The 19189-nt window shown below is 41.8% G+C and overlaps 1 protein-coding gene across 1 annotated transcript; it reads left to right on the top strand.

The window, feature by feature from the left end:
• The first annotated feature begins 13154 nt into the window (after positions 1–13154).
• Positions 13155–13664, top strand: LOC122048607. Its single transcript, XM_042610155.1, has 3 exons — positions 13155–13391; positions 13443–13537; positions 13628–13664. Exons 1-3 carry the CDS (start codon positions 13155–13157, stop codon positions 13662–13664), a joined length of 369 nt encoding a protein of 122 aa, XP_042466089.1.
• Positions 13665–19189: the final 5525 nt, after the last annotated feature.

Below are 19189 nucleotides of genomic sequence, written 5' to 3' on the forward strand. Positions count from 1 at the left end.
TGTATGATTTTATTTTGGATATTAGGACTTTTATGAATGAGTTATTTTGATAAATTGTGTGTATATAATGTGTTGGATTGTTTAATTGTTGTGTAGAATGTGTTTATATAAAAATAGATTTGAATATGATTTATATACATGATAAAACATACAAATGGGGAGGTTATGTGAAAAATTGTTTGTCGCAAACTTATCATAATTTCACACTGTATATCGAATTCTGTAATGAAATATGTTTTCGTCTATGATTTTGCGATGAAAATAGAATTTTGTCGTAGATTCTACGATGAAAATATATTTTCATCCTAGAACCCACTACAAAAATATTGTAAGTACCCCATAGTAGTTTTGATGTGGTCAACTAAGTTAAGTTAGGTCCTGCTTGCGTTTGATGTCTTGTGCTAAGTGTGTAGGAACTTAGCAGCACAAGAAGTCGAGCGGAAGACGTGGCTAGCGAGAAGGATGACACGGGAAAGGGAGTCGACGGGCTCGGTGCATCCGAGGGACGAGGTGTTGTGGAAGAGTACATCGGTAGGCGAGAAGGACATGCACGATGTTTGAGGGACGAGAAACCGGGGAGGAAACCTACTCGAGAAGAAAGTCAGAGTTGGGTTCGGGTGAACTCAACTCAGGTTAATCGGAACATCACCCACGCAAAGAAGATCAGTTAAGGATATGATTTGCCTCAGGGAAGGTGCCTTCAATGGTTTAGAAGGCACCTTCCATGAATAGTGTCGAAGGTGTAATTGCCCCAGGGTAGTTTTGATGTGGTCAACCAAGTTCAGTTAGGTCTTGTTATGTTTGATCCTTGTGTCTAAGTATACAGGAGCTTAGGAATACAAGACGTCAAGTGGAAGACGTAGCTAGCAAGAAGGATGACACGAGAAGAGAGTCAAAAGGCTAGGTGCATCCGAAGGACTAGATGCTGTGAAAGAGTACATCGGAGGACGAGAAGGATGCGCCGGTGGTCCGAGGGACGATAAGTCGGGGAAGAAGGCTGCTCGAGGAGAAGGTCGGAGTTGGGTTTGAGTGAGCTCAATTCCGGACGACCGGAGCATCATCCAAGTGAGCGGAGTGAAAAATGGTTAACAAGGGAAGTTAACCATTCTTAGATGAATAGTGTCGAAGGCGCCTTCAATGAACAGTACGAAGACACCTTCTAGTGACCGTTAGTAGAGATAAAATTTTATCTTCGACGAATAAAACTTATCTCATGGAAGGTCACTTGGACCATCTTGGAGGCGCATTCCAGTCTTAGATAGAGTTTTCCAAGGGCTATAAAAAGACCTTTGGAGGTAGAAAATAATCAACAACTTGAACTATAACAATTGTAACACTTTCCTAACATTTCTTTAAGTTATTCATTGATTGTAAGAGGCTTTTCCGCCTACAACGAAGGAAATCTTTTAGGACCTTTTACTACCTTGGATTAACAATCATGTAGGTTGTAACCAAGTAAAATTCTAGCTTCTTAATCTTTCTTTTAAGTTGTTTAGTTCATTTTTATTATTGTTAGATTTAATTGTGCTATGTGCTACTAATCAAGTTGAAAGATCGTGAAGGGGTTACTTGATTTTGTTAGTAATTCACTCCCCTCTTGCTGGCCTCGCTGCGCCAACAAGTGACATCAAATATAGAACACCTCAGAAAGACTAATCGCCGACTAAAGTACTGAGATGATAGCTAGACCAAGCATCTACCCACCGAAGTTCAAGGGAGAATTCGTAACATGGAAGAAACGCTTGGAGATATTCTTTAAAATAGACTTTAAATTATTTTTAATAATTAAATATAACTTTGTAACACCCAAGGACCCACAAGGAGATGACAAATAGGAATACTAATGGACCAAGAAGGAGTAAACAAACTTCATAGAAAATGGACGAGCCGAATTCCATTTGTTGAGCGTGCTACCTCTGTAAGAAGTCAGCAGAATCAGTGCCTGCAAATCAGCAAAGGAACTTTGGGAGAAGTTCTTAGAGCTACATGAAGGTATGTCCAAAGCCAAGCTCTCAAAATGGGATCTGCTCCAAAACCAACTAGCCAACCTCCGGATGAAAGAAGGAGAGTCAGTAGCACAACTACATGCCAAGCTGAAGGAGTTAATAACTGGACTAAGCTGACTCATTATCACGTTCTATGGGACAAAAATAAATTTTACCCGGTATCATTAACGATAGGAAAATCTGTCATCCAACGGAATTTAACTTTTATTTGAACACCAGATTGTTCTTCCCATCCTAGGTATGGGAAGGTAAGAGAATGACAGACTGGATAAAAGGGAGAAGCTCATCTTGTCCTCTTGCACTTGTATGATTCACCCTCCAAAACATGTGACTGAGAGGCCATCTCTGATCTGATCTGATCTAACTCATCTTACAGAAGATCCACCTTAACCTTCTGCTGGTCTAAGTCTTATTGTTGTTGTAATATTGGTAAACCATCTACATGAGCTTTTCTGGTTAGAACGGTTATCTCTGAAGTGTGCTGGACTTTTAGATTATCCAACTCCTCAGTCTTTTGCTTCAAATCTAGGTAAGCTTTGTCCCGCAAAGCCATTTCCGACCGAATTTGAGATTGAGCACCCAACAAACGTACCTCTAGTTCTATTTGATGCGAATGTTGTAGATCCAAAGCTTGCATAGCCTCAGTTAAGGACTTCTCCTTCTCAGATAATAGCTGATCCCAGGGGAGAAGATCTGAAGCCATAACTCCCAATAAAATCTTTAGAGAAGGAGTAAAGCAAGAAAGAGTAAAGCTTGATGTTGTAGAGGCTAGGATCACACCCTTATTTAACTTACTGGAGGTGTCACGGGATCATTGTAGAAGGAGTCACAGGATCACTGTAAAGGGTGTCATGAGATCACTACAGAGAATAGCAGAAGGACAAAAATAGACTTAGGTCTAGTCAGTCGGCTATACCTCTTTTGACTAGACTTGAAGGGGAGGCTAGTGATACGAGTTATGATAGATCGACCAAGCGAATGGAGGAGGGTATTAGGTTAAGAGAGATAGGAAGGATATATTGTCTGCCAACCATAGATCAAGCGAATATCCAACCACTCATATATGCTCAGATGGGCAAAGCCCGCCCGAGCTCCATGCATCCATACAAACTCGGTCAGGCAAAGCCCGCCCGAGCATGAAGGCATTTAGCCTTATATAATATTCTCAGCATCTTCCCGGCCGACCGTAGGCCGAGCAAGTACCCACGTGCTCATATATGCTCTTCTGGATAAAGCTCGCACGAGCATAAAGGCATTTAACCTTATATAATATTCTCAACATTTTATCGAACGACTGCAGGCCGAGCGAGCACCCACGTGCTTGTATATGCTCGATCGGGTAAAGTCCACTTGAGCATAAAGGTATTTAGCCCTATATAATTTCTCAACATCTCAGTGGTCGACCGTAGGTCGAGCGACAACCCACGTGCTCATATATGCTCGTCCGAGTAAAGCCTGCCGAGCATAAAGACATTTAGTCTTATATAATATTCTCAACGTCTCACCGGCCGACCGTATGCTAGCCGAGCACCCACATGCTCGTATATGCTCATTCGGGTAAAGCGCGCCCGAGCATAAAGACATTTAACCTTATATAATATTCTCAGTATCTCACCGGTCGACCGAGAGTGGAGCGAGCACCCACGTGCTCGTATATGCTTGTCCGGGTAAAACCTGCCTGAGCATGAAGGCATTTAGCCTTATATAATATTCTCAGCATCTTACCGGCCGACTGAAGGCCGAGCGAGCACCCACATGCTCGTATATGCTCGGCCAACCAAAACTCACTCAAGCATAAAGGCATTTAGCCCTATATAATATTCTCAATATCTTGTTGGTGCAATATCCTTTAGGTCAAGGTTGACTGGTTTTACCAAGCTTGAGTCTTGGCCATAGTTTCAATGTTTGACAATACATGTAGACACATGGACAATGCAGGTGCAGTTGTTCATATGGGGAGATTCTGATCAGGGACTGATCAGTGTGAATGAAGAAGAGTTAAGTAGGTATACTTGACTGGAAGGAAATCCTGGTGAGTGAAGCCAGGTGAAAGTCCTAGTGAGTGAAGCTAGGCAGAAGGAAAATCTTGGTGAGTGAAGCCAGGTGAAAGACCTAGTGAGTGAAGCTAGGCAGAGTGGAAGTCCTGGTGAGTGAAGCCAGGCAGAAGGAAAATCCTGGTGAGTGAAGCCAGGTGAAAGACCTAGTGAGTGAAGCTAGGCAGATTGAAAACCCTAGTGAGTGAAGCTAGGTGAAAGTCCAAGTAGGTCAAGAGAGTGACCAGATACTTGGCATGAAAGAAAAGTCCAAGTGGGTCAAAGGGATTGACCGGACACTTGGTAAGGGAGTCCTAGCAGGTCAAGGGAGTGACTAGATGCTAGGCATGACGTACCAACAGGTTAGGGTTGACCGGATGTTGGTTTGGGAGGTTTGGGACTTGGTTTTGGGCAAAAACCAAGTGCTGGATCGATCAGTGGATCGATCCAGACCTTTCCCAGCGAACAGAAAGCCTCTGGATCGATCAGTGGATCGATCCAGAGGTCTCAATCGATCAGTGGATCGATTGGGACGCTGCTGCTTCGCGCGATAAGCGCTGGATCGATCCATGGATCGATCCAGGCATTTTTTCAGAGCACATAGGCACTCTGGATCGATCCGTGGATCGATCCAAAGCCTCCCCGATCGATTGGGAATAATCGAATCGATCGGGATCCGACCGTTGCGTCGTATTTGAGCCGCAGGCGAGCATTGTCTTCGGCACTTCTTCACCGATTCATTTCAGATCTTCACCAGCTCCTCCACAGCTCTTCTCAAGCTCGAGATCGCCAGTTCTTGAAGGTTCTTGGAGGCTCTTCCAAGTCAAGAGGCGGATCAAAGCAAGAAGAAGAAACTAGGGTTAGGGTTTGTGCACTCATTGTAAGCTTGTAAGCTTGTATTTCTTTACTACCCTTTCTTCTTCTTGTATTGAGTCTTGTAGGGCTTCTCCGCCCTTGGTAGTTACCATAAAGGAGAGTTTTATTTAGTGGAGGGTGTGTGTGTAGGTGTGGATCCTTGGACTAGTCATCTCTTGTAAGATGGATACCAAGTAAACCAACCGTGTTAGCGTTGTGTGATTTGCTTCTGTATTTTCCGCTGCACATCTTCGAAGAAACAAGCAACGACGAACAACAGGCACGTGACGAGATATTCACCCCCCTCTAGCTACTTTTGGTCCTAACAAGTGGTATCAGAGCAAGGTTGCTCTTCACCGGAATCATCGCCGGAAGGGTCAAGCATAATAAGAGAAGCTAGAGGGTGAAGAAGTTGAAGCAAATTGTCAAAGTCAAAGAAATTCAAAAGCTCAACTTCTACAATGGAATTCCGAGATGGGCTCGGATTTGACACAAGGGTGGCTCCACCATACGCTTCCACAAGCTTCGATTCTTGGAAATCAAGAATCGAAAACTTTCTTATGATGGAGATAGAGCAATGGTTTGCTCTAATGGAAGGATTTGAAGCTCCAACAAACTCCAATGGTAAGCTTCTCAAGAAAAGCAAATGGAGCCAAGAGCAAGTCCAAAGGTGCGAGGCCAATGACAAAGTGACCAAGCTTTTGGTCAATTTATTGCCAAGCACCATCCTTTGCAAAATTGGAGAATTTGAAGATGCAAAGGAATTGTGGAGTAAATTGGCCAAGCTTCATGAAGAGATCCCCTCCACTGTACAAGAGCAAGAAGAATCCAGAGAGGGTGACTCTTTGGAGCAAGACCAAGAGGAGGACTCCGAGGTTGAGAGATGCTCAACCTCCGAAGAAGAAGTCCAAGAAGAAGCTTCATCTTCAAGGGAGTGCAATGAAGAGAACAAGGAGGGAGCATACTCCTTGTTCCATGTACAAGATGATGAAGCCTCCACCTCTAGGATTGAGGGGGAGTGTAGATCAATGAACCCGGAGCAAGAAGAGGCCTCCACATCCGGGTCAAGTGAAGAAGAAGAAGATGGTGCCACCTCCAAAATTCAAGAAATATCAAATGGAGGAGCAAGTGTCATCCCTACACGAGAAGGTATAAATGTTTCAATTAAAAATAAAAATCATATAATATGTTTTGAGTGTAGGGAAAGTGGGCACTACAAGAGCAAGTGTCCCAACTTGGCCAAGAAGAAGGGCCAAGTGGCACAAAAGAGCAAGGAGAAGCCCAAGGAGACCACCCCCGGGACAAAGAAGAGCAAGGAGCACATTGTGTGCTTCTTGTGTCTACAAAAAGGGCATTACCGAAGTCAATGCCCCAAGGGGAAGAAGATGGTCAAGGCTCAAGGAGGCACTAGTCAAGGGGGAGCCTCCAAGGTAAACAAGAAGGTAACATTTATTGAGCTTACCCTTTACATTATGGTAAAAAGCATGATAGTTCTAATTTTTATCATTTTAATGCAATTTACCATAAGAATAGAAAGCATGAGAGCTTTAAGGAAAAGCATGTGGCTCTACATGCCAAAACTACCAAACCTAAGGTTAGGAAGGTAGATAGACACTTGGGCGGGAACACTAAGGATAATAGATACATGCCCAAGAACAAAAATGCTCATGGACCAAAATCTAAGGATTTAATGATAGAAAATCAAGTCTTGAGGTCAAGACTTGATAAAATGGAAAAGACCCTAAAAAGGATGGAAAATATCCTACAAAGGCAAAATGAGAAATACTTAGGGCTAGGAAAATCAAAGCCATCCAATGGCCATAGAGGGTTGGGATACAAACCAAAGGCTAAGAAGGATGTGCCCTCGTACCATAGAGTTCCATATAGTTATGGAACAAACCCTAGGTCCAGTGGTCAAGCCAAGAATACTAGGGAAGTCATCCCTAAGAGTATTTTTGCGATAAATGTGACTAAGACTGCTAAGAAGTCTAAGAAAGTCACAAAGAAGGTTACAAGGGAAGCAATCCCTAGAGTTGACCTAGAAAAAGTGACCAAGACTTCTAAGAAGCCAAACAAGGTCACTAGGAAGGTATCTAGGGAAGTTATCCCTAGTGAATACCTAGAGCATCCAAGGAGCACCAATAGGTTTTGGGTTCCTAGGAGCATTTTCTCTATCCCATAGATGGGTTAGAGAGTGTCAACTCTGAGAAGAAGGGTAGTTAACCCAACTTTGAAGAAATTGACACTCAAGGAGCATTTTCAAGGTTTTTGTTAACCTTTGAAAATGAAATGGATTTATTGTTACTCTTGGAAAGAGTAAAATGTGCTATAAAGGAAGAAATTTGAGATGACTTTAAATGGCACAAGAAATCAAGTGTTAAGAAATACCAAATTGGGACTTTGGTATTGTCTTAGGAATTTAAGGCAAATCTAAGCCTTAATTTAAAGTGATTACTCTTATGGGAAAATGAAATATGCCAACATTTGAGGAATGTTTTAAATTTTCAATTGGCATAATTAATTCAAGAGAGCAAAGAAATGTCAAGTTGGGTTTTGGCATTTTCTTAAGGAAATTGGGCAATCTAGGGTTTATGCTTAAGGATTAGCTAAGGGTTAAGGATACTTAGATAGATAATCTAGGTACATTTTAATTATGCTAAATCTTGCCATGTTTGGTTGCCCATTATATACCATGACATCATGTTTTATTTGTGCATTCATGTTTTATTATGAAAAATCCAAAAATACCATGTCATGACATTCATACATCATGTAGTTATAGGATATTTTCTTTTGAAAAATTAGTTCCTTTTGATGTATGCCATAACATAATCATGCATTAAGTTTAATTCCTAGTAATTAAGGACAAATGACATTTAACAACACTTATTAACAAGTGACATCCTAGGTGGATGTCTAATATCTCTAAAATGCCTAGATAGATATGCATGATCCCTAGAATAGGGCAAAACCAAAATCTCACATCTCACAAGGACTATAAGGTGACTTGCATGTGTTTTAGTGCACATTAGATACAAGTGAGATGTTAGGAAGATGAATAAAACTCAAGATGCTGATTTAGTGCATTCTTTTGAGTTTTAGAGTTATCAAAACACATAGTTATGTGTTTTCCCATCATTGGGAAAGCTAATGTACAAGTCATGTGCATTAAGCCCAAGGAACATGGTGGGATATTGGTTTGAAAATGTTTTCAAAATGATTTTGGAAAACCTTGGTGAAGGCTATCTTTTGATAGTAATCACCATTGAATAGTTAGACACAAACTTGAAGAAAACACTAAAGTTTTTGCAAGTTTTCAAGTTTGTGTCAATCTTTGAAAATATGAAGTATTTTCATAGAAAACTATTTTTTCCTTGATAGTATATGCCCTAAATAATACCTACACGAAATTTCATGATTTTTGGATTTTTGTAGAATTTTCTAGGGGTTTCTGAAGTTGGCTGATTTTGAAATTCAGCAACTATCAGAGCTCCGATCGATCCATGGATCGATTGGAGTGCCTGAATCGATCCGTGGATCGATTCAGAAGGCAAGTCTCCCGCGAGCAGAAGCTCGCTGGATCGATCAGCCGATCGATCCAGGAAGTCTGAATCGATCAGTGGATCGATTCAAAAAGGTTCAATCGATTGGAACCCAACTCCAATCGATCCAAGTTGCTGATTTTGGCTGGGAAAGCCTGATTTCAGCATCTTTAAACCTATTTTAGTCTAGGTAACCTTTCCAAACCCCTGAAATTACATTTGTATACATAAAAAGGGTGTTTTCATGTGAAAACAAGGATGGATTGGTTAACGAAGGCTAAGTTGAAGTTTAGGTTGAGGTTTGTTTCAGATTTTGAATATTTTGAACCTCAAAACTTCTACAATTGGGTTTCCTAAAGTTTTAGGGATTCCAGGTTATTGTTGGTACAATGACAGAAGTTACCACCACGTCTTTTAGGGGGAGGTACTCTTTAAAGACATGAAAATTATATTTCATGAACCTTGGAAGGTGGTTAACCTTCTGTTTGGATAATGCTCAAGGTTGAGCGTTTGAACTTAAATGGGGAGTGGATAACCTCATTGTTCAACTAGTTTCCAGTGGATAATGCTCAAGGATGGACATTTGCATACATTGAGGAAGAAATGTAGGGTTAAGTGATAATGAAGGGTATGGAACCTTCATTATCGTGTTGATCACAACGAGTAAAGTTGTGAACAACGATAAGCAACTCTTCAGGGGGAGAGTTTTCAACAAGTGGATTTGTTGATGAGTGCCCAAAATTGAGGCACGGGTTGATGTGTGCTCAAAGATGGGTTGATGTGTGCCAATAGGGGGAGAATGTGTGGTTTAAGTTAGACTTTCATTACCTATGGGGGAGGTCATAGGGGGAAAATGAAGGGAACCAACATTCATACTTTGGCATGAATGGAGTTAAGGCTATGAGATTAGCTTAACTCAGAATGGCCCAAACTTAAAGGTATTATCAAACATCAAAAAGGGGGAGATTGTTGGTGCAATATCCTTTAGGTCAAGGTTGACTGGTTTGACCAAGCTTGAGTCTTGGTCATAGTTTCAATGTTTGACAATACATGTAGACACATGGACAATGCAGGTGCAGTTGTTCATATGGGGAGATTCTGATCAGGGACTGATCAGTGTGAATGAAGAAGAGTTAAGTAGGTATACTTGACTGGAAGGAAATCCTGGTGAGTGAAGCCAGGTGAAAGTCCTAGTGAGTGAAGCTAGGCAGAAGGAAAATCCTGGTGAGTGAAGCCAGGTGAAAGACCTAGTGAGTGAAGCTAGGCAGAGTGGAAGTCCTGGTGAGTGAAGCCAGACAGAAGGAAAATCCTGGTGAGTGAAGCCAGGTGAAAGACCTAGTGAGTGAAGCTAGGCAGATTGAAAACCCTAGTGAGTGAAGCTAGGTGAAAGTCCAAGTAGGTCAAGAGAGTGACCAGATACTTGGCATGAAAGAAAAGTCCAAGTGGGTCAAAGGGATTGACCGGACACTTGGTAAGGGAGTCCTAGCAGGTCAAGGGAGTGACTAGATGCTAGGCATGACGTACCAACAGGTTAGGGTTGACCGGATGTTGGTTTGGGAGGTTTGGGACTTGGTTTTGGGCAAAAACCAAGTGCTGGATCGATCAGTGGATCGATCCAGACCTTTCCCAGCGAACAGAAAGCCTCTGGATCGATCAGTGGATCGATCCAGAGGTCCCAATCGATCAGTGGATCGATTGGGACGCTACTACTTCGCGCGACAAGCGCTGGATCGATCCATGGATCGATCCGTGCATCGATCAGAGGCGCTCCGGATCGATCCGTGGATCGATCCAAAGCCTCTCCGATCGATTGGGAAAAATCGAATCGATCGGGATCCGACAGTTGAGTCGTATTTGAGCCGCAGGCGAGCATTATCTTCGGCACTTCTTCACCGATTCATTTCAGATCTTCACCAGCTCCTCCACAGCTCTTCTCAAGCTCGAGATCGCCAGTTCTTGAAGGTTCTTGGAGGCTCTTCCAAGTCAAGAGGCGGATCAAAGCAAGAAGAAGAAACTAGGGTTAGGGTTTGTGCACTCATTGTAAGCTTGTAAGCTTGTATTTCTTTACTACCCTTTCTTCTTCTTGTATTGAGTCTTGTAGGGCTTCTCCGCCCTTGGTAGTTACCATAAAGGAGAGTTTTATTTAGTGGAGGGTGTGTGTGTAGGTGTGGATCCTTGGACTAGTCATCTCTTGTAAGATGGATACCAAGTAAACCAACCGTGTTAGCGTTGTGTGATTTGCTTCTGTATTTTCCGCTGCACATCTTCGAAGAAACAAGCAACGACGAACAACAGGCACGCGACGAGCTATTCACCCCTCCCCCTCTAGCTACTTTTGGTCCTAACATATCTCACCTGCCAACCCTAGGCCGAGCGAGCACCCACATGCTCGTATATACTCATTCGGGTAAAGCCCGCCCAAGCATAAAAGCATTTAGCCTTATATAATATTCTCAGTATCTCACCGGCTGACTGTAGGCCGAGTGAGCACCCACGTGCTTGTATATGCTCATTCGGGTAAAGCCCGCCCGAGCATAAAGACATTTAGCCTTATATAATATTCTCAATATCTCACCTGCTGATTGTAGATCGAGCGAGCACCCACGTGCTCGTATATGCTCGTCTAGACAAAGCCCGCCTGAGAATGAAGGCATTCAACCTTATATAAAACTTTCTGCATATGATCGACTTGAACGACCGACCGAAACATATTCAACAGGAGGTACTCTCAACAGTATATACAACCGACTTAAACGACCGGCCTTAATATATTCCACAGAAGGTATTCTTAACAATATATACGACCGGCTTGAATGGTCGACCGAGATATATGCAGCAGGAGATATTCTCAACAGTATATACAACCAGCTTTAACGACCTGCCGAGACATATTCAGCAGGAGGTATTCTCAACAGTGTATACGACCAGCTTGAATGGCCGGTCGAAACATATTCAGCAAGAGGTACTCTCAACAGTATATATGACCAGCTTGAATGACCGGCCGAAACATATTTGTTTGTGTGGGAAGCATCTGATGATTGAACCTGTATTTTGATTATGTCAAAGGGACCAAAGTTAAGTTGTCTTATTATCTAACAAGATTCAATGAGTTTGTAGGAAAGTCCTAAGTGTACTTAGGCAAAAGTCCTAGCTGTGGTTAGGTAGGTGGGAAATCCTAGGGGTGGTAACCCTAGGTCCTAGGGGGTAGTAACCATAGGAGGAAAGTCTTGGTGGGTCGAGGGCTTCGGGTAAAAGTCCTAGGGGGTAGTAACCCTAGGTGGAAAGTCCTGCTGTCGCAAACTAGGTGGACAGACTGGGCAGATCATGGAGCAGACGTCTAGCAGAAAGTCTTGGAGCCTTGGGCACTGAGCAAAAGTTCAGTCGATCTGAAGGACCGGTCTGGCAACATGTATACTCTCCTGAGTGAAGTAGGTGAGGACACGTTCCCCGATAAGGGAGCAGTAGGTGTCGGTTCGACCTAAGGTTTCCGGACGAAAAATCCGAAGTCAGAACCAGGCAGTCTGGAGACTGTCAAATACTTATGTTTGACTTATTTTGTTGTGCTAAACTCTGTCTTGTAGGATATGGTTTGTATTTTGGACTAACCCATTTTGCAAGGGGTGAAAAAGAAGCAAAAATCTTAGATAAACAGTCCTGAGGCGCCCTCCATGGAGCTTGGAGGTGCCTCGGGTCACTAGTTAATGACCTCCGCGCAGTAGGGTAGAGTGCGCCCTCCATAGAGCTGAGGGTGCCCTGGGCGCTGGGCAGAGGTCACCCTCTATGGAGCCGAGGGTCCCTTGGACGCAGGTGGAGGGCGCCCTCTATGTGGTTGGAGGCGCCCTCGGGCGGATAAACGGCGAAGAAGTCAGGGCTTATCCACGTTGCGGAAACGACAGGTTTGAGGGCGCCCTCCAGGTGTTGGAGGCGCCCTCCACGGGCCTTATAAGGCAGTCTCAAGAAGCAGCCTGGGAGAACAATGAAAACGCGATCTATCTTCCGTGCACTGCTCAAAGAATCATCCGATAAAGCTGTAGCAAAACATCGACAACCTGAAGCTTCGAATTTCCTATTCTTAAGTTGTTGGTATATTTTCTTATTGTACTTAATTGCTGTATTCTAACTGTAACTTTTGCGAACTTATAGTGATTGCCCAAAGTAAACGCTCAATGAGCGTAGGCCTTGGAGTAAGAGTCGCCCAAGGCTCCAAACCAAGTAAAAAACTTGGTGTTTGCGTGTTTGCAATTATCTTATATATTTCCACTGTGTTTTACTCTTAATCTTTCGAAACGAAAGTGAAAGCCACGAGCGCTATTCACCCCCCCTCTAGCGCTTTCGATCCAACAATTGGTATCAGAGCAGGGTCGCTTTGAATTGGTGAAACCACCATTCAAGCAATTTTTCGTGGTAGTTTTCAATTTTTCGAAGTCGATTGGAATTAGTAAAATTATTGTCTTCCGATCTGGTTTTATCACAATTGAGTTTTTCTCTCAAAGTTGGTGCAACACCACTCGAGTTCGCATCTTTATTTCTCTTTATCCCGCACTACTAATCCAAGACCAAGTCTTGGAACATGTTTCCTTGTTTCCTTGTATACAAGTTATTTTTCTTTAATGGCCCATCAAGAAGGCTATAGCACAGCCCGACCTCCGCTCTTCACCGGCAAAGATTTCGGCTACTAGAAGGGTCGAATGGAGTCGTACCTTCAAATCTAGTTTGAGATGTGGATGATAATCAAAATTGGAATTACACTCCCACTCGACGGCACGGGAAACCCAGTTTCATGTGAGAACCGAGATTCAATAATAATAAAGAAGGTCGAAGCCAACGCCAAAGAAACGTGCACTCTTCAATGTGGACTGACAAAGGAAGAGTTAAATCGAGTCGGCCCGTTCTCAAGCGTAAAAGAGCGGTGGAAAAAATTGATCGAGCTGCATAAGGGCACTTCTGATACAAAGGTAAGCAAACATGATTTGCTTTTGAATAAATTGTATAACATGAAAATGCAGGAAAGTGAGTCAGTGAACCAACTTCATGCTCGTATACAAGACCTCAACGACCTCCACACCATTGGACAGAAGGTGGAAAACCACGACATAATCAGGTATGCGTTAAACGCTTTTCCAAGGAATACCTTGTGGGCATCCATGGTAGATGCTTACAACTTTTTTATGAATTTGAATTGCGTGAACAGACTAATGCACGCTCAGCCAAGAAGGGCATTGCCTTGATTACAGGTACAAGCAGAACCCGGGAAGCAAAAACAAAGTGTAAAATCGAACCAGAGTCCAAAGAAGAACCTGACTCAAAAAATGACGACGACGAGATAGAAGCCAAACTCGTTAACCTAGTACGCAAGCTCTACAGAAAGAAGAAGGGATTCACATAGAAGGACATTAAGAAGGTAATTCAGTCCAAGATGGTGCAGGCCAGTCCAAGAGTCAAGTTCGAAGTAACCTGCTATGACCGCAACCAAAAGGGACACGTAAAAGCCAACTGTCCAAACCAAAAGGAAGCAAAGAAGCAGAGGAAAAAGAAAGCATTGCAAGCAACTTGGGATGAGTCCTTGTCAGAAGATTTTGACGAAGAGCTCGAACAAACGAGCTTCCTTACACTTACGGCCTGGGAACAAGTCAACAAATCAGAAACCGAGAGTGAGTCGGAAGCTGATTCCAAGTGAAGCCACGGATCCGTATCCGTTTCCGAAGGGCCTAAACCCGCTATAAGTACTTGTCAAGTAGATAAACTATATAACTTAGTTAATTATTTAATGTGCAAGTTAGCTATATCAAATGTCTGGGTCAAATCACTTCAAAAGGAGGTAACAACCCTTAAAGAAGTGACTAACCCTAGCTCCTTGACCGATCCCATTCAGACTGGAACCTCAACTCAAGTCCAAAAGTTTAAGGAAGAGAATTCTAACCTGAAAAATCAAGTCAAGGAACTAAAGGACATGTTGGAACGATTTACTTTGGTTTCCAAGAATCTTGACTTGATTCTTGGAAAACAGCGAGCCGTGTAGAACAGGTCCGGACTTGGATTTAAAGCTAAAAGAAAATACAAGTCTTATTTAACCCTTGTAAATAGAATTGATAGAAAATTAGTTCAAGCATGGGTCCTGAAGTCGAACTTGGTTAATCAAGTTGGACTTGGTCAATATTGGATCCCCAAGGATCAAATCCATTACCTTGATAGACCCTATCGAGGCTATGATGTAGGGGGAGCCAACAGAAAGATCATTTTTATCAATAAATAGATTTGCTTGATGCTTGTTTTTACTGCTTTATTATACATGCTTAGACTAGGCTAGATAAGGATCTAGGCGTAATTTACACTTGATCAGTTAGACCTAGGGATTTTAAAAGGAAAATTAAATACCCAATTTCTTTGAACGGCTTTGTCTAGAAGTGGTGGATGATCTCATACCCAAGAAAGCCTAGTACCTCGCCACAGCCTGGAAGTCAATCCTTGAAATAGATATGTAATTGACCAATTGTAAAACCTGAGTCTAACTCAAATGTAAATTAATCCTTAGATGATAACCTAAATCAAAGATTAATTTAACCGTCTCACACAAACTCATAAGTTGAACATCTTGATAACATAGAATGAGTGAGATGGAAAATCATGAAAATAAATAATAATCTTTATGTTTTTTATTTACATGCTTGGACTCTAGGATTCCCAAACCAAAATTATTTAATTAATTTTTTTTGGCATTAATTAAGGGGGAGTGGAAGAGGAAATTTAATTTTAAAACTATTTTTGAAAATACAAAAACTAAGTATTTGGTAAAGTATTTTTCATAAAAAACTTTTACTTAGCTAAGTTTTTTTAACATTTTAAAATGGTAAGTGTTTATCAAAATCTAAGTACTTAACTAAGCTTTATCAAAGCTAGGTACTTAACTAAGTTTTGATCATTTTTTTTTAAAAAAAAAACTAAGCTTTTATCAAATCTTTTTCAATAAATTCTGTTTAAAGTTAAATGTTTTATCCAAATCCTTTTAAAGCTAAAGTTTTTTTTAGGTTAAGTTTTTATCAAAATATTTTTAAAGCTGAAGTTTTTATCACAATATTTTTAAAGCTAAAAGTATTTTTGGTATCAAATTTTTTTTGAAAAAGCTAAGTACTTAGTTTTTATCAAATTTTTTAAACTAAGCTTTAATCAAAGTCCTTTTTAAGCTGAGTACTTTGAACTAAGTCTTTTTCAAAACCTTTATAAAGTTAAGTATTAAATCTAAGTTCTTTTGAAAGCTAAGTATTTGACAAAACAATTATTTTCAAATCCAAAAATTAGCTAAGTTAGTCTTTTGAAAAAGCTAAGTATTTTCAAAGTATTTCTAAATTAGCTAAATCTATTCAACTTATTTTCATAAGCTTACTAAGTTTTTTTTTAAAGGCTGACTCACTTTCAAGTGCTTAAAAATTAGCTAAGTTTTTTAAGAGCTATCCTTTAGGGGGAGCGTAAAGTTAAAAGAATAAATATTTTTTCTATGTAAAATAAACTTCTCTCTACTTAGTATTATTTTTTATTTATGTCAAAGAGGGAGAGAAAAATCAAAGTTAAGAATTTAAACATATTTTTTATAAAAGGGGGAGCATAAGGAAGTTTTTTCAAATCATTGTATTTATGCTCATGCTTAAATTCATTTATTATTTTGTTATATTTTACTTAACTTTGAACAGTGTTGTCATAATAAAAAAGGGGGAGATTGTTGGTGCGGGAAGCATTCGACGATCGAACCTGTATTTTGATTATGTCAAAGGGACCAAAGTTAAGTTATCTTGTTATCTAATAAGGTTCAATGAGTTTATAGGAAAGTCCTAAGTGTACTTAGGTAAAAGTCCTAGCTGCGGTTAGGCAAGTGGAAAACCCTAGAGGGTGGTAACCCTAGGTCCTAGGGGGCGGTAACCCTAAGCGAAAAGTCTTGGCGGGTCGAGGACTTCGGGCAAAAGTCCTAGGGGGTGGTAACCCTAGGTGGAAAGTCCTGGTGTCGCGAACCAGGTGGAAAGACTGGGCGGGTCATGGAGCGGACGTCCAGCGGAAAGTCCTGGAGCCTCGGGCATTGAGCAAAAGTCCAGTCGGTCTGGAGGACCAGTCTGGCAACAGGTATACTCTCTTGAGTGAAGTAGGTGAGGATGCGCTCCCTGGTGAGGGAGCAGTAGGCGTCGGTTCGACCTAAGGTTTCCGGATGGAAATTCGAAGTCAGAACCGGACAACCCGGAGACTATTAAATACTTATGTTTGACTTATATTGTTGTGATAAACTCTGTCTTGTAGGATATGATTTATATTTTGAACTAACTCATCTTGCAAAGGGTGAAAAAAAAGAAGTAAAAAGCTCGGATGAACAGTCCTAAGGTGCCCTCCATGGAGCTTGGAGGTGCCTTGGGTCACTAGTTGATGACCTCCGCGCAGTAGGGCAGAGTGTGCCCTCCATGGAGCTGAGGGTGCCCTGGATGCTGGGCAGAGGGCACCCTCTATGGAGCTGAGGGTGCCTTCGATGCAGGTGGAGGGCACCCTCCATGTGGTTGGAGGCGCCCTCAGGCAGATAAGCGGCGAAGAAGTCAGGGCTTATCCACGCTGTGGAAACGACGGGGTTGAGGGTGCCCTCCAGGGTGTTGGAGGCGCCCTCCACGGGCCTTATAAGGCAGTCTCGAGCAGCAGCCTGGGAGAACAATGAAAACGCGATCCATCTTCCGTACACTGCTCAAAGAACCATCCGATAAAGCTGTAGCAAGACATCGACGACCTGAAGCTTCAAATTTTCTATTCTTAAGTTGTTGGTATATATTCTTACTGTACGTAATTGCTGTATTCTAAATTGTAACTTTTGTGAACTTATAGTGATTGCCCAAAGTAAACGCTCAATGAGCATAGGCCTTGGAGTAAGAGTCATCCTAGGCTCCGAACCAAGTAACCAACTTGTGTTAGCGTTTGTTCTTTTCCTTTCCGCTACGTTTATCTACTTGATACGTTTTAAATCGAACGAAATAGTCACGAGCGCTATTCACCCCCCCCTCCCCCTCTAGCGCTTCTCGATCCAACAGTTTGAACATAATATTAACTGAACTACCAATATCAATAAAGGTACGAGAAATGTTATAATTTTCTATAATAGACTTGATTATTAATGCATTATTATGGAGCACTTCTACCCCCTCCATATCTCTGAGCCCAAAACTAATTTCTCGCCCGACTGCCTTTTCTGCGCTGCATCCCACAGCATGAATTTTCAACCGCCGAGCATGTGATTTTCTCGCATAGTTAGAATCACCATTTGTCAATCCTCTAGATATCATGTTAATATTACCCAAGGGAGCATTGCTACGATTTTCTTCTTGTCGTGCTGATGTTGCTTCTTGTTGCGTCTGACTGAGTGCTTGAGCTTGCCCAACCAGGAGTGGTAGAACTCCTGTCTGTACTCAGTCGTCTAGTACTCCAACTTAAGAGGACTATCCTGCCTCAGATATTGTCGGTGATTTGGGGCTGGAGAATGCTGTCGATATCGAGGATTACGAGCTTGCTGATTCCTCAGGGTATAACAATTTTCTATACTGTGAGTGCTCGTTAAATGGTATGTGCACCACCTTCATAGGATCTCTTGAGGAACCCCCACATGCTGCACAACTTGAGGTTGCGGTTCAGGATGCCATTGGGGAGGAACTGCGCGAGACCCCCTAGGTGGATGAACAGGTACCATCGAACGCTCCACATTTAGAGTGAGAGTGGGAGTAATAACTTTCTTTCTTCGAGCAGTTTGAGCTTCCTCTACATTAATAAACTCAGTCACTCGCTCGATCAATAAATCAAAATTGGCTGGAGGGTTCCTGACCAAATTCTTAAAGAAATCATTATCATTAAGCCCTTGAGAAAAGATGCTTACCAAGATCTCAATGGTAGTCGTGGGTACATCTATGGCTACCTGATTAAATCTTTTAATATAGGCTCGAATAGATTCCTTCAGCCCCTGTTTAATTGAAAAAAGACTCCATGGGGTCTTGTGATATCGCCGATTACTGGAAAAATGATGAAGAAATATCTTGCGAAAATCCTTGAAACAACTAATAGAATTATCTAGCAATCGCTTGAACCATCTTTAAGTTGCTCCTCCAAAGGTAGTAAGGAACATCCGACATTTAACACCGTCAATAAATTATTGAAGGAGAGCTGTGTTCTCAAATTTAAGAAGATGATCTTCTGGATCGGTTGCCCTAGAATATTCTCCGATATTTAAGTTTTGATAATGCTTTGGCAGAGGATCATCCAACACTCATTGAGAAAATGGAGTGATAATTCTCTCAAGAGAACTATCATTGGCTACGATCTTCCCTTTGTGTTTGCCCCATATAGGCACTTCTCCAGAAGATTCTTGTGTAACTTCCCTTCATCCTCCTTGCTCAAAAGGTGTGCGAAGAAATACTCGAGGATGTTGAACTGGGGAGAGAGGAGTAGGAAGCAAACAAGCAGGATCCTCCTCCTCTCCCCTTCTCTCCCTTGGATAAGCGGTTGTTGATATTACCAGATTTGGAGTTACAGGCAATGTACCACTAGTATTAACTTACTATTGTTACTATAATAGTTTCTGTACTCTAGTGTTGATGAGTAACTCCAGATCTTCTTGCGTCATAGTTATGGTGTTAGGTTTTCCAACTTCTTCCATCTTGTAGCTTTAGATTCAGGTAAAGATTCTCACAGATGGCGTCAAATTTGATCCTGTCTGAAATTTGCGAGAAGGTGTGCTGGCTCTGAT

This window comes from Zingiber officinale, chromosome 2B, assembly GCF_018446385.1.
Source record: "Zingiber officinale cultivar Zhangliang chromosome 2B, Zo_v1.1, whole genome shotgun sequence".
In the NCBI taxonomy this organism is placed as follows: Eukaryota; Viridiplantae; Streptophyta; class Magnoliopsida; order Zingiberales; family Zingiberaceae; genus Zingiber; species Zingiber officinale.